Source organism: Terrapene carolina, unplaced genomic scaffold, assembly GCF_002925995.2.
Source record: "Terrapene carolina triunguis isolate 2854851 unplaced genomic scaffold, T_m_triunguis-2.0 Scaffold66, whole genome shotgun sequence".
In the NCBI taxonomy this organism is placed as follows: Eukaryota; Metazoa; Chordata; order Testudines; family Emydidae; genus Terrapene; species Terrapene triunguis.
The window spans coordinates 90,585,035-90,601,718 of NW_020664417.1; the positions used below are offsets into that span (position 1 = coordinate 90,585,035).

At 40.1% G+C, this 16,684-nt stretch overlaps 1 protein-coding gene across 5 annotated transcripts in view; it reads right to left on the reverse strand.

The window, feature by feature from the left end:
• The window catches only part of IMMT (inner membrane mitochondrial protein), a 34,576-nt gene that overhangs the window by 17,323 nt on the left and 569 nt on the right, over nucleotides 1-16,684 (reverse strand). For 2 of the 5 annotated variants that reach the window (XM_024212688.3, XM_024212687.3), the window contains exons 2-7: nucleotides 9,542-9,615; nucleotides 8,508-8,703; nucleotides 5,591-5,702; nucleotides 4,844-4,981; nucleotides 3,664-3,771; nucleotides 2,741-2,877 (exon numbers count right to left, since the gene is read on the reverse strand). In XM_024212688.3, the coding sequence (XP_024068456.2) occupies nucleotides 2,741-2,877; nucleotides 3,664-3,771; nucleotides 4,844-4,981; nucleotides 5,591-5,702; nucleotides 8,508-8,703; nucleotides 9,542-9,615 (765 nt within the window). Of the gene's footprint in view, nucleotides 1-2,740; nucleotides 2,878-3,663; nucleotides 3,772-4,843; nucleotides 4,982-5,590; nucleotides 5,703-7,651; nucleotides 7,732-8,507; nucleotides 8,704-9,541; nucleotides 9,616-16,684 lie in introns of those variants that run through there. The other 3 variants (XM_024212691.3, XM_024212689.3, XM_024212690.2) reach the window with 3 other exon arrangements.

Genomic DNA, 16,684 nt, shown 5'->3' on the forward strand with positions numbered 1-16,684 from the left:
TCCTGAAAATATGCATGTTGGCATAAGTAATGTACATTCCTTAGCCACAGACATCTCAGTGGATGTAGAGACAGCCTGAGATACAACATATAATATGGCTGCTGAAGTTTTTGGCTTCGTTAAGAGGAACCAGGACTGGTTTGATCAGAATGACCCCAAAACACTCAGTGCATACTACCCATCAAGTCTACATTAAGGATAAGGATTCAGCAGCTAGGAAGGTGGCTCATACCAGACTTTGGCAAATAAAAAAAAAAATCAGCAGTCAGAAAAATAAAGCCATGGAGTTACCATGGACAGCAGGTCACAAAGACCCCCCAAAGCTGTTTTGCTGGCCTTTGTGCTGCATATGGCCTCAGATGCAACGCGATAATCCCTGTATGCACACTGGACAGCAATCCGTTCAACTGACAAAAAAAGAAATACTTGAGCACCAAACTGCAATGTTTGTTCATCAAGCAACTGCCCTTCCAACATTTCTGAGAAAGCAATTAATACTATTCCACAGCGCCCTTTAAAAGAAGAGCTTGTACCAGCCCTAACCTGATACAAGACTATACTAGCAGTCAAGTAGAGGTCACAAGGGAAAGCACCCAGACCAGGTGTCATTCCAGCACAGACCTACAAGCAGGCTGGGTACCATATTGCAAGAGTCGGTGCTACAGGATTTCAAGTATGCCAACATCGTTTATCTTCATATGGGTGATAAGGCAAACTGATAATCATCATGGCATTTCTCTACCTTTTGTTGCTGGAAAAAGCCTTGAATGGGTTATACTGAACAGACTTAACACCTATCTTTTGGAAATTTCCTCCCTGAGTCTCAATGTGGATTTTGGTCTGGACAGGGCACTACAGACATGATCTTCACAGCCCATCAACTTCAGGAAAAGTGACAGGAGAAAAACCATGACCTTCAGACGGTGTCCACCAACTTAGCCAAGGCTTTTGATTCTGTAAATCATGAACAACTTTGGAAACTTTTATTAAGCTTTGGATTCTCTTCAAAGTTTGTGTGTGTCGTTTGGTGCACGATGGGATGATGGCCAGAGTGGTGGAAAATGGCAAGATATCAGACTCCTTTCTAGTAATCAGTTGCACCAAACAAGGTTCATGATGGCTCCCACACGCTTTTCCATCCTTTTTTCACCTATGCTTATGGATGCATTTCATAACATTGACAGAGGATTATTTATTCATTTCTACATGAATAAATGCTTAATGCTTCCATGCTTGCATAAAAGTGGCAGATTTACTTAAGGCGCTTTTATGTGCTAATGACCATGCACTGGTTGCTCACTTGATTGGTGATAGTCAATTTATAACTGATCACTTCACTCATGTAGTTAATTGCTTTGGTTTCACAGTTAGCTGAAAGAAAAATGAAGTACTATACCAACTTGTGCTAGGGGATGCATACAATGCTCCTCAAGTCCATGGAGCAGTTTTGTTACTTAGGGAGCATGCTGTCACAACTAACTATGAGATTACCCATCGCATAGCCAAAGCAAGCTTTGTATTTGCAATGTTGTCACACTGCCTATGGAACACTATGGGCGTACAAATAAGCACGAAGCTAAACGTTTATCAGGCAGTTATGCTAACAACACTTCTATGTGGTATCACCGCCATACCAGGAAACTTGATCAGTTCCATATGTGCTGTCTTCAGTCTGTTTGCTGGGTCACATAATGGCACAAGATTCCTAAAACAAACTCCTTAGTCGTTGTCGGATGTCTGGCATTCAACGCATGTTTATAACAACTCAACTGCATTGGCCTGGGCCCCTTGTTTGTATGGCCAACCCAAGAACACCCAAGGCCATATATTATGGTTAGTCAATGTAAGGCACCCACTCTTATGTTGATCAGTACAAATGGCATAAAGATGCACTGAAGTCAAGCTTGAAAACATGCCAGGTTGATCCCAGTAACTGGGAAGCAACATCCCATGACAGAGCAAAGTGGCAGCACATTGGTCATGCTTCTGTTAACTGCTTTGAAGCAAGAGGTATCAACACCTTATAAGAAAAATATGAACAGTGCAAAGCAAAGATACAATAGCTTGCAGTGGTCACAGACAATTTTTTCCGTCCCACATGCAACTGTGTCTGCGCTTCTCACTTCAGACTGATCTGCCATATACTTGTTCACTTATAGTGTTTGCTGAAACCTCGTACATTTATAGTGTTTGCTGAATCCTCTGATGTGAGGCTCCATTATGACACATTCCATATTCACTATTAGACACTACCAAATGAACTTCTATAGCAAGAGAAATCCACTGGAACTATTTTAGCAACAGTAATGGTTTTAACAAAGTGATCTAAAGGGGAGTTATAAGGCTGTTGGATGCCCTTACCACAATATTTAGTGTATTCATTTCCTACACACTTCACATATATTAAATGTTAACTCTCTGAATACCCATATTGAGCAAGTAAATAAGAACTATCCCTATTTCACAGACAGGGAAACTGAGGAACAAAAGTGCCATTACATCTTAAACCCTCCCCCGCAAAAAAATCCAAAAAAAATATTAAAATAAATTTCACATGTGATAAACTTTCATAAGTTTAGACAGACTACAATGAAGACTAGTCAAAATCAGATTGGAGACGCTAGAGACTATCCCCAGGAGAAAAATCAATTATCTGATATTATCTTCAATTGTATGATAAACATTTCTAGATACTTTGGTAGACAAAGTAAGAGCTGCATCAGCATTTTATTCAGCTTACCTCAGAAGTATCCATAGCCTCCTTCAGTATCTGAGCATGAGCATTAACAGCTTGTACTGCAGCTTCCTGGGCAGTAATTGCCTGAAGGGTTACTCGAGCAGTACTGCTTAGGGCTCCTTCCAAAGCTGCTGCAAGAGCTGGAGAAATAAACAGTTAAAACACAGATCATTTCCTCCATCACGCTTACCATAATAAAAAAACATTTGCATATACATGGGTAACACTCATGTCCCCCACTACAGTTCCTCAATTGGCCCCATGATGTTACTTTCCACCACCCAAAAGGATTAGTAAGAATTCCTTAAAATTATCAGTTTGTGCTGCATCAAGGGCAAGTACAAAGGTTCTCACAAGCCCTGGCACAAATTAAGCACTGAGTAAGATCCACTGTAATGGACCTTTCCCCTCTGAAGCAGTCTGCTCTCCAACACAGCTCTCTCGTCATTCTTTCCCAGTGGCCCAACACAAATCCCAGTGTGGTTCATGCTGCCCCTGCACTGCTAACTCTGCTACAATAAGAATGCCACTTATTCTTACTAATGTAAGACAGGCAGAGGGATCAGACAAAAAGAGAACGGAAAGGGTATGGAAGCAGTCTTATATACACCTCTACTTCGATATAACGCGACCCGATATAACACGAATTCGGATATAACGAGGTAAAGCAGTGCTCCGGGGGGGAAGGGCTGCGCCCTCCGGCGGATCAAAGCAAGTTCGATATAACGCGGTTTCACTTATAACACGGTAAGATTTTTTGGCTCCCGAGGACAGCATTATATCGGGATAGAGGTGTACCTACAACACAGTAGCTGCTTCATAAATTATCGTTTGTACACCACCATGTATACATATGGCTATATTGTATATTTACAACAGCGTGAATTCCTATCTATGACAACCAAATAATATCTTAATTTACATACATGAAATCTTCTCTTGTTCCTCTTTGTCTTGCTGTGCAAGACGGGCTGCAACCTCCTCTGGTGGCCGTTCTTTTATGGCAGGGGAGTCTCCACACATATATTCCTCATCTAGGCTCAGAGATGCAGAGGGAAAAACAAGGCTTAGTGAAAAACCAAAAGTAGTACCGGGGTTACTTATCATGGAGGGACCATTTCCTTTTGAGTCTAATTTGTATTGGTAGCATCACTACCATCATCCAGCAACCTCCTCAAACCTTGTATTTCCAGAGTTGCAAAGTTTAGCCTGAGCTCTCCTTGCAGTCAAAGATAACTGCACAGACACACATAATCAGACTTATCCCTACATTTCTGCCAGTTGTATAAGGATAAACTGAACAAAAAATTGAGATGGAAAGCAATGCTAAGACACAACTGGGAAACTAATCATGGACTGTCATATGGTAAATAGCCATTGCTTTCCATTTCCATTGCTTTGTTAGCATGGCTGGGAAGATCAGCCAAAGCAGTGAAAGGTTAGGAGGGAGGCTATAGAAAGATGGGATGATACAATTTCAATCAGCAGAGTTCAATTCCCCCACCGTTTAGGACCGTTCACACTGCACTATTTCTCCCTGCCCCCGAAACACACAGTAAGTGGACAATTGAAAAGTTTTCATACAGGAAGTCTGGAAGAGCGGAGATGAGAATCCAGATCTCCTGACTCCCAGCCCTATGCTGTAACCACAAGACCAAGTTAGCTCTTAATGCTCACACTAACTCTGAAGTGTTTGTTTACCGTTGGCATATTGACACGGAGACCTGTTAAATATATTACTAATAAAAATCTTCGAAAAAAGGAAATGCTATTATTGCAAAGAAGCCATAGTTCTTCTAATCGGTTTGCTACAGTGTGTTTTAAAGTTTTGTGATTGATGCTTCTTCGCTAAGGCCCTCGATACATAGCTTTCCTGAACTCTGGCAAAGAAACTACCAGATTGGAGGTTGAGTGGGATGTATACAGTTCTGATTTTCCACAAAGCACTAATCAAGCAGAAATCTTTTCACATTATCTAAGGACTCATTAGGCCCAATCCTGCAGTCCTTTAGCACGCAGAACATTCACTCAAGTTGGTGAGAGGTCTGCATGCAGAAGGCATGAAGGATTGAGTCGTTAGATCTGATTAATAAGTAATTTAAGGACCTGATGCAGCAGGTTTGTGTTTCCCTTCATGGTGTCCTTGTGTGTGATCTTTTTCACCTGTGTCATCCTGCATGCCTGGAGCTGGAATTGACAACGCTTCACCTGTTGCAGAAATTATCTGAGCTACTTCTGAGCTTGCTGTAAAATAAAAACAACATATACAGTACTATTTGTATAATTTCTGTGTATAACATAGTATAGATACCTGAATGTTTATGTTGGGAAGAAAGAACATTCCACATGCAGAGCGTGAACAAGCCACCTTCTCCCACAAGGCAAAGATAATAAGTGGCCGACAACCAGACACTGCTTCACACTCAGAATTTAACTGAAGGTAGGAATGAAGGACAGGACACTCCCAACTTCTACAAACTGTGACTTGGCAGTTTACCCACATTAAGCCCCTTGCAGTTACCAGAAACTTAGAAGACCTAGGAGACAAGTATCCAAGATATTCTTATTGAATCCTGTGTACAAGCCTCAGAATCCAGTTAATTCATGTCTTCAGCTGCATAAAAAAATATCTAGTCACTGGCTGAAAAGTAACCGGAATGCAATCACAGAGCACCCCACCACTGGAATAGAAAAGACCATTCTTATGTCCTAGAGCAAATATCTTGCCAATGATTACATAACAAATAGTTTTATAATGTAATAAGACAATCTAAAGTGTACCAAAAATAACCATTTTGTTCTTCTCCCCACACTAAATAGCATCTTCATTTTTACACCATTCTGGAAAGTTACCTCCTTTTTCTTCCACTGAAGTTGAAGGAGCTTCTGTCTTACTCTTCTGCGATTTGGTACTGGGCTGTTTGGATTCTTCTACAGAGAAGATTTTTAGTGGACCAGGTTGCATCTTGAAAATCAAATATATATATTTTTAAATCACCACATACTATCAGTCATACAATGAATATTAAAAGAGTCACAGTTCTATTAGATTATAAAGATTTCAGCGTAGGGCCTCTATTTTTATATACTGTACAACACCATGTACATTGCCAGCACTTCAAAACAAATAACTCCTCCCACCAGGCAGTAGCGGATCAGATTATCTGAATAACCCCAAAATGCTCTTAGAATGTAAAATGGCATTTGCATTAGCAATTTTCAAGATCAGAGACTTGACCATACAAGACCCTTTGCTATCAGTTTCATATTTTACATGGTAAATTTAGAATTTCACACCCAATTTTTAATTTGAAAGCAACCTTCACAATTTTCAGTTCTTTCAAAATGAATTCATTAGTTGTAATTTAAATTTGAACAAAGTTTGATACATGTAAGAATTTGAACAGACTGTCTTTATCAAGTACCACCCCATAACATTCAAGGTACCCCAAAGAGCTCTACAAAGCAATTAACTGTATTGATGCAGGCGGTGTACAGACTCTAGATACACTATTCACACACTCACCAAATGGCTCACATGCAGCTTTGGAGACTGGGTTTCCACTACTTCCCAACGGAGAGAACTACATAATCTATAAAAACTCACTGACAGAGTTTCTTTCTGATATTCATTACCCCCTACTGATACATCCTCATACCATATTAAACAAGTCCTCTCCCCTATTGGCACTTATAGTCTTTACATGCTGGTAGACTGTGTCCTCCCTTAGCTGTCACTTGGCCAAGCTATAAATAGTTAGTTCTTTTAAATTTTTCTTCCGGGTTAATCCAGACTATGACCACTTGGAAACAGAGTCAAGGGTCCTCGCTTCGAGGAATTTTCAATTTACTTTTATCACCCTGATTCAGAGCAAACCATCTCCAGGGGAAACACATCTATTTTGGCAGAAGAGGGGTGACAAACAGGACACACTCTCTGATTTTTGGTCAGCATCATTCACTGATGTTCTGGATGAATTTAGGGAACTTTTGGCTATTACTGCCAAACTTGACTCCTGTTCTTGATGCATAATAAAATCTAGAAAGGAGACACTGGGTCTGTACTGGTAGAAATTGTCACTCTCTCTTAGTGAGGGCAGGCATCAACAAAGTTTACATTAAGCCCTTGCTCAAGAAACCAGCATTTGACATTAAGATCTCACTAATTATCACCCACTCCCTTTTCTGGGTAGGCTACAAAAGTGGTGGTGATGGTGGAAAAAAAACTATGGAAACTCCTGGAGTCTCAGATTTCCTAGATCCTAGCCAATCCACTTTCAGACCAGGATATAGTGGGGAAAAAACCATACTTGGTTCATTGGTAGATGACCAAGTGACAACGGATAACAGACAGAATAATCATGACTGCTTGACTTTTACATCAGATGCTTTTGATACCATTGACCACAATATGAATTGACATGGCTACAGACTGACAGGAATAGATGAATCAAGTTTGAATGGCTCTGATTTCTCTCTGACAGGACCCAGAAGTTAATATTGACTGAATGTGCATCTAGCCCAAAGATTCACTCAGGTAGAGGGCTGCAATATTCTATTCTTTCACCCCCAAGCCTGTCCAGTGTGCAAGACAGATCATTAGGGAAAATAAGGCAATTTAGGCTACAATGCCTTTATTAGGCAGACGACAGCCAGTTTTGTTGTCTCCATTTCATCAAATATGGACAAAGCAGTTAATAGGTTTACTCAGCATTTGGCTGGGATAGAGGGCTTGAATAAGGACAAACCGGCTGAGACGCAACCCAGATAAGAAATAACGTTAGCTAAGATGGGGAAACAACTAAAGTAACTGGGGTAAGTTATATTGTCCAGTTCCATTCAGAGAATATGCTAGGCCCCCTCCTCCCCCATAAAACTCAGGTTTGCAACCCTGGGGTCTTTCTGGATCCTCACCTGCTTCTGAAAGCTCAGATAGCAGCAGTGGCCAGGAACGCTTTTCATCATCTATGCCTGGCCAGGAGGCCTTTTCTTTCTGATGAAGTAAACGTGAAATTTCTAAAGTTAAAGTCAATTGGAGCTAAGGGCACTCAGCACCTTCCCAAGTCAGGATCGCAGAAAGGGTCTCTCCTGCCTTCTGCAACGTGATGCCAATGGCCTTTTTCAATATGAGCTTTATTGCAATACAACATCCAACATGGTGTTCTCTATCACTCTTACCTTTAAAGATTTTAAAGTTTATCTGTTCCCCAAGATGCATGACCTTAAAGTGATTCAGGCTGGACAAATGTATTTCCTGCTCATATTTCTTAACCTCACTACATCCCTATTCAGTACTATTCCTTCTAGCATAATACGAGATGCAAATTTCATCAGTGTGCCGTTTCCCCCTTTTCCAGGTCATTAATGACCAGACATAATACTTATCCATTTTAGACCTCTCCACTCAAATAAGTAAAAATGGCAAGATTTTACAATCCATGAATCACAATCCATTTGATACTGTGAAACCACATTAAAACCAAAAGGAAGCAGTGCACAAGTAAGCTGCAGGACAAACAACACAGCAGGTGAAGTCAGTCAAAAGGTAATTGGTAAGTCAGCAGCACACAATGTCTGAAATATGAAAAGATTTTTATTGTGTATCTATTAAATCTCTCCTTAAAAAAAGCAGAAATACATACTGACTTTCTAATTACAGTCATGCTGAATTCACAGTTCTGGCCTCTTGTGTATATAGAATCAAAAATATTTAGAATTTGAGAAACAGAGCAAAAGTTCCCTTTGTAAAAAAATTCAAGTGAAAACTTACCGGTTTCTTTGGCATTGGCACTGGCACATTATAAGGAGCAGGACCAAGTGCCATTTCAAAGAGTTTATCAGAGTATGGGAGGGTCTTCTCTACATTCTCTCGGAAACGTGGATCATAATTAGCATACAGAACAGTTCCACCAACTCCTCCGCCAACAAACAAGACACTTGCCCCAATAATTTTGCCTGCAGAAACACTAGAGAAAAGAAATAAAGCTGAGAAAGCTTTTATGTATGTCAAACCAGTAGGATAGAAAACTAACAGTCTCGGAGAGGAACACCAAATTGTTGTTATACATCTGAAAGCCATCCTTTTTAAAATGAAGGCCCATAAGTATTCAGTATTCATCTCAACTTTTCTAATATATCTAGGCAAACCTAAATATACATAGCAACTAGTTGAATAACTTCAACTTAACTATTCTAATTACTGCAGCTTTCTAAGCCACACAAAGCCTGCCATATTGATATTAAGCACAAGGGATGGAAAAGTGTTACAAGCGTTTGTGAGCAACGAATGAAGAACACCACAACCATTAATTTGGTTTATCATGCCATCGGGCAACCGGAGACTTTTAGGGCAGCACCTTTCCATTGAGTAACTCCACTGACAGCTAATATACTTTAAGGGCCAGCTTTTCAAGAAAGCTCTGTACCTGCAAATGGGGCCAATTTTCTGAAGAGTTCTGTCTGTTTTAAATCTCATCTGCATGACTCCTCCTTCAGCACTACCAAGTCCCTCAGTACCACACTGGGGCACTGGTTCCAGACTAACACATAGGCAAGAATGCCACCAACTAACATTGTCTGCAATAACCCACCTTCTCTATAGTGGTTTCCCATCCAAGTGATGACCATTTGGAAGCTTTAAATCTGATGCAATCACGCAATAAACTGTTGCTGCAAACCATAAACATATACTTGCAACAAATGTGTAATTGCAAATCCCACGTAAGCGAAAAGGACAACCAAACTCACTCTTGATGAGTCAGATAGGTTAAAGTACCAATACCAGCTCCAAAACACAACACATACCCAGATTGCCCTGATGTAGCATATCCGCGGCACAGTCGTAATGGACGGAGTGAATATTTACCACACAGGCAATTCTAAGAAGAAAACACAAGAATAAAGTGATGCATATAATTTAGAATATTTTTTTAAATTTTCTGCATTTCAACTAATTCCATTTATTCACAAAATAGTCAATCACTACCTCTTACATATATTCTGATAAATAGGTAGAAGAGGAACAGCTGATATCAAAACAATGATATGAGATTCTGTTTCTCCCTAATTAATTATTGGGCAGTTTCCCCAAACAATAGATTCCACCCAGAAACTCAAAAAAAAAAAAAAAAAAAAAAAAAAAAAGTCATTTTGGAGCATCTTCCCTGTATTACTAACATCGTTTTACATTATTAAAACCAAAGCAATTTTGAACAAAAAAAAATAAATCTAAATTTACTTTCCCATTTATGCTGACTGTTTATGTTTTGCACTTAATTTAGCTTAGACTGTGCAACTGGAGTACACTTTAGGGTATTCATACACTGTAATTCAGCAATGACTGAGAGGCAAACACTGACAGGGAATATTTCCTGTTTTCTTTTTCCTGTCTTAGCAGAAACTTGGTTCAGATTTCAAAAAGACTATTGTGAACATCATGAATTAGCTATGCTAAAATGTCGAGCATCCATTGCTGTTGAATATTAAGATTGACGGAAAAGATTGGCTAACCCACGCCAATCTGGTAGCAGGGGAAGTCTCTCCCTACTAATGATTCTAGCAAAGACAGGGGTACGAATTTCTGAAGGAATAGTACAGGACTCCTGGGAAACAAATACACAAACTACAAAGAGAACTTTCCCCGCAGTTAAGCATTTTAGGCAGCAGATAAGTTTTGTAATTGAAAGGAGCTTGTTAAGGAAGATAAATTGCTATTTTGGACATTATGCTTTTGATTTAGTTGGGGATTGGTCCTGCTTTGAGCAGGGGGTTGGACTGGATGACCTCCTGAGGTCCCTTCCAACCCTGATATTCTATGATTCTATGATAAATGAAAGGTATAGCAGATCCTATAGCCCTGTTTCCATATTTATTCAAAGAGCATACAGAGTTAAAGCAGTAACACAAAAAACTGAATTCTTATTTCTTATTCTTTCCAGAACTGTAGCCAAAAACTTAACTGCCAACAGAAACATGAGTGCTCAGTGACAGGAAATGCGTGTTTCTTACTCTTGCAAAGCTAGTTTACAAAAACCATCCAGTTGTGGGCAGCAGTAAGGTTTTTTTGGTTCATGATGGAGCAATGAGGAAGCAAAATTTATAAATACAGAAATCAGATAAAACCTATTAGAGTCAATCCTTGCAAATGCAAACTAAGATTTTTTTGTTATCTCTTTTAAATGAAAATCTTTTAAAGTATAACTTTTATTGCTTTGTACAAAAATGTCACATCTGCTTCTGACTCACAGTTAGTGGCTCTTTACCACACCCTTTACTCAGTATGAATAAATGTGTTTATTCACATAAAATTTGTACTCTGCTATTTGCATTCCTTAATCTTAGGAACGTGGCTCTTGTCTACTTGTCAGCACTACTACTACAGAGGATTAATTGGGATTGCTTTTCACTCCTTCTGAAAAAATAGTTTTTATTATGAGTCACTATTATGAATCTACCATTCAGTTTCCATTTAAACCCTATTTCCGATCCTCTTTTAGGTTTCCCAACAAAAATTTCTTTCAGCCTGAAGTATCTCATGTTTAATTTCAAATCAGAGCAGAATTTGTTGAGAACAAAATTGGTGTTAATTAGATATACTATTCTTAAATTACTGGACTTTGGAAAATTAATATCTTTCCAGAGTTCCAAATTCTTGTGTCTATTCATAACTTAATGGCAAGTGCAGAAATTTCACACTAGTTTTATGCAGTAAGCCTCACTGATATCTTATATATAAAAGTTCAAGTTCTTTAATGCTGGAAACTGAGTCAGATAACCCAACAGGGATTATAAAGTCTATCAGATGCCCATCAGGAATTATAACCCCTCTAAACACAGTGCTGACAGTGTTTAACTGCTGTGAGTGCCACTGGCTATGCTGGAGAAGCTTTAAACCCCTAGAGTGCAGAAACATGGGTCCCAGAGCAGTTACTGGCTCCGTGGTCTATGGATCTTAACTTCTGTTCCCCTGTCTAGCACTATTGATTTAATAGAAGTAACACGAGAACAGCAGCAGACATGTTTGAGTTATACAAGCATGAAAAGAATTCTCTTACCACTGCTACTTGAAAAAGTAAAAGAAAGAAAAGGTAATGATTTCTTAAAAGTAAGAATATACTGCCTTTAATATTAGTAGACTATTACAATAAAGACAAAAGTCTGTAGAATCAACATTTACAGTTAATTTCCCAGACCAACTTTAGTTTTGTCCCCACATTCTCACCCATGTGACTTACAAGCCACAGACCTCATCACTTTCTGTGCTTTCTTTTTCTGAAGTGAGCTGAAACCCCATGAAACTTCCCCAACCACAGGCCAGAGACCTGACACTCTTCCAATACCAGTGGTTTGATTTTTAATATTTATAACACTAGAAGTCTGCATGGCACTTTACAGAAATAAAATTTCAGTGCAGACCTCAAGAGCTCACAATCTAAATCAAACACACCAAATTAAGATAAATGACAAAGAAGGGGAGGGACAAGCATTAAGATAACATGAGCTGTGTTATATTACATTGCAAATGAAGCTGCTAAGTTCTCTTTTTGGAGTTTTACCCCAGTCTCACTACAGGAAAGGAATAGCGCAGGAGTGGAGGTCATCAGTGGGCACTCAGGCTACAGAAGTGGGATGACAAGGGATTTGAAGGAGGAGACTGAGGATGGTACATTCAGAGGGAGTTTTTGCCAGGTGAAAAAAGGTACAATGCAGAGAGTGGAAGGAGAAAAAAAGGACCAGTTAGGTATGAACAGTTGGTACAGCACAGTGGAGCCAAAGATTCCAACTTTCACAATGTGCTTGTGTGATATGACTGCAAAACCATTGTTCCCACTTCACCTTTCAATATGGATCAAATACTCCATCCTCTAGAGAGGCCAGACACTAGTGACAAGATTTGTCAGTATATATATTTGTTCCTATATTTGCGTAGCAAACAGCGTTTAGGAATCGTGTGAGAGGGAAGGACTTGTTTCTCTTTTTGTGCACCTATGGAAGCATTAGCTTAGACCAGTCATCACGGCTCAGAGCAGTTCTAGATGACAGAGTGGTAAAAATGCTGGCAGCCACTGTATGCTACCACTTCCACAGTAGCAAAATGGAGGAAGAATTCGACAAAATCTCAGTGAAGACAAGGCTTTAAAATGCAGCAGTGTACAGAGGGTTGCTAGCAGTTTGGCACATCTGTGGACCTTAAGGAGTTTTGTAAGCAGAGATTGGCCTGTGTGTGGTTTTACATTTCCTATACACTTTTCCTTCTACAGATAAGTATGGGCTGAATTACCTAGAGGTGCTAATACTCTTTTGTCCATTTCAATTATTACACCTACATTTATTACAAGCCTAGTTTAGCAATTCATAAAATCACTAGCTAATGCATCATCCCAATATTTCTTTTTTGTGTAATTACTGGAAATATAACTAGTTAGGTCCATGTTCCTTATAAGTATTGACAGTGGAAAGTGTATCGGAGGATTTAATTACTTCATGTTTGTTGCTATTTCCTGCATAAAGAACAAGCAATTATTTCTGAGTTTAAAAGCCAAGATAGCAGAAATGTCTTCTGATGAAGAGTCAAGCTGACAGCACAGATCCCTAGTGGCAAGGACATTGTAGAAGCATTCTATTTCCTCCTCCTACTGAAGTGCCATCTGTGTGCTACTTATTCCATCTGACATTTTAATTTCCACTTATCCCTTTCTTGGTTTTTTTAATCTTGGCATTCTACCCTCTAAAAGAGCCATTTTGCAGTAGAAGTACTATTTGCCATACATTTCATAAAGAGAAGCTTAGTTAATTTTAAGCTTGAGAAAAGTGCCAGAGAATCAGCTTTATAGGCAACAACAGTGCTCAGATCTCAGTAGACTGCCAACAATAAGGAAGTGTCTGCATGAGGCTAGTACTCCACTTTAATTCCTTTTGCATGTGCATCTATAAAACAAGGATGTGCTCCTAGAATGTAAAATAGATGCATTTAATAAATAGGAATGAACAAAATCAGACAAGGCAGAACTTAATCCTCCTGCTGGCAGAGTTGAGTGTACTAAGGACACCTGCCCACAAATTTGAAATCCATCCTCCCATTATTAATGGAAACAGGTGTATCACTTTACATCATCATCAAGACCATACATTGTATAAACACGTCTTGTTTTAAAAGTCTTTAAAAAGAACACAACACAGACAAACTGGACAAAAATGTCCCCATCCTGTGATAGACAACACTAACCACCATACTCCTCCCAAAGCCACAAGTTTAATTTACATAAGAACACTAGCCCAGATCCACAAAGGTACTTCAGTGCCCAAGTCTCCACTGCAATCCAAAAACTCTGACTGAACCTTGTAGGTGCCTAAACTCACTTGTTCTCTAAGTTTTCATGGTTCAAGTTCTCTTGGTGCCTAAGTGTCTACCTCTAGGCATGCACACTGCTGCCGCAGGTGTCCTGACACCTATCTCCCACCTAAGCGCCAGAGCAATTCATAAACTGGGGGAAGACAGGCAGACGAACACCTGAAGTTGTGTGAGCTGCCTGATCTGGCAGGTGTGCCTACTGGACTGGATCCTATTCAAAATCTGGCAGCAGCAGCCCACCTTATAACTTTTGGCCCAGTGCTTTCAGTTCTCACCTGGGATATAGGAGACCCAATTCAATTCCTTCCTCTGCCAGAGGGAGAGAAAGGATTTGAACAGGGGTCTCCCACCTCTCACGAGAGTACTCTAACCACTAAGCTATGGGAGATCCTGATGCAAGGCTCCCATCAATCTCTCCTACTGAAGCTGTTCCATTGTGGATAAATAATGCAGGAGTGATTGGAGCAGGGGGACTGGACCCTTGGTCTCCCACCTTCCAGGTGGGTGCCCTAACCACTCTATTAAAACAGCCCCTAGAATTAAAACCATTTGTTTCTGATTTTCAGCTTCTAGCTACCTTGAGGCCCCAAGTCTTCCAGAAACATAAACAGGAAATAAAAATAAGTGACTCAGTAAAAGATGGAACATTATGATTTTAAAGCTCGGTATGCTGCCTCATTCTACATCTAGCTCCTGCCATCTGAGAAAGTCCTTCCTCTCTCTCTCCACCTCCTTGACTTCATCTATTAGAAAGATATTTACTTACAAACTGAGAAAACAGATATGAAGGCCATTGATATACTCCACACACAACTCAGGTGCTTTTATATAACAATTTTTCAGACCACAGCCACATTTTAGAACTATACTCTAACCCAGATTATCCAAAACTGGTAGAGAGTCTCCAAAGATCTTTAAAACAGGAAGGGTACATGTGTAAAACTCTCAAGAGATGGCTGGCAGTTTCTGGAAGTCTACATTCTAGGACCCCACCCCACAGCTCAAACTTTCCACAAACCTTGATTTGGAGGATGTCAGATGACTTGGCATGCTGAGTTCTTGTTGCCCTGTAAGGTTGAAGAATGCCAGCTGCTGTTGTGGGGCTGGCTAGCTTTAAAGAGATTACACTCCAACTACAAAGCCATCAGGCCTTTTATATTTTGGCTCTTTGTCATTCTTTGTGGTTGGAAAACCTAAAGTACACTGAAGTATAGAGTAAAATCCTAAAAGTATATATTTATTAAGTCAGTTATTTAATGTGCTTCTGTAACGAAAAACACAATATTCCAACAAGGTACTTGAAAATCAGTCCAATCTATAAATATTTACAGTCTTCAGAAGAAAGTGTGGAAAACTGCTTTAAAAAGACTTCAAGTTTATAATCTCCAAACATGAGATAAAGTCAAGGTTCCACATTTTTTTCTTCAATTGGCTGCTTCTTGGAATGACATCATACCCTTCTCTCCTATTCCTCTTTTCTCTGTGACTCTCAAAACTGACAAGTCCCACTCATTGAAGGTGACAGATTCCCTCCTTTGGGGATTGACTTTAAAACTGCTTTTAAAAGCAAAGATGATAAAGCTAGCTGTGTGGATTTCAGCAACATTTAAACTTACTCAAAGTTTGAAGTATCAGAGGAGTAGCCATGTTAGTCTGGATCTGTAAAAAGTAACAGAGTCTCCTGTGGCACCTTATAGACTAACAGACGTAATGGAGCATAAGCTTTCGTGGGTGAACACCCACTTCGTCAGATGCATGCAGTGTGTCTGACAAAGTGGGTATTCACCCACGAAAGCTTATGCTCCAATACGTCTGTTAGTCTCAAAGTTTGAAGTATCCCCTTAGCCTCAACAAAAGATAACTCCTTCCCATTATCATGTTCCCTGTTATTTATGAAACACAAATGTGCTCTGGGGTGTACAGGACAACATGAAAACAGTCCCAGTTCAGCAGAGGTTACAATATAGAGGAAAAATGTTAGAGAGTGCACTGGGAAACCAAAACAAGGGATTGCCTTAGGGCAGTTTTAGCATATTGGTTCGTTTGTTGTGGTCATTATAGACGATTTAGAAGGAAATAAGAGAGGGTGAGAGTCATGTAATCAGGAGAAATTAGAGGAAAACAAGGTCGTGTCCTTCTCTACTGATGCAGGCATCTGGGCGCTTTAGAAATAACTGTGTGTCCATTTTGCTCCTGTAGCAAGAGACAGCTGTAAGCATTTTTCAACCACCTCTTCGTGTTTATTGCACCTCCTGCTCCCAGACACTGAAACAGCAACCAGGGAACAACCAAAGTCAGGCTCACGGAGTTCTACAATGTGTGCAGCTGGCAGAGCCCGCCTCTACGGTAGAGGTGATGCCCAAGGAGACTACAGTCCCCAGCATGCTGCGCCCCGGCCCCAGCCCAGAGCCTTTTAGGAGGGCGGGGCCGTAACTACAACTCCCAGTATACAGCGTGGAACTGGGCTCCTCCTGGCTCGAAGAATTTAGTCGTCCGTGACGACGATTAATCCCACAATGCACTGCTCTACCTCAAGACCGTAGACTTCTCCTGAGTAGTCGCCAGCAGGCTACAAACGTCCCACTTTACGGCGCGTG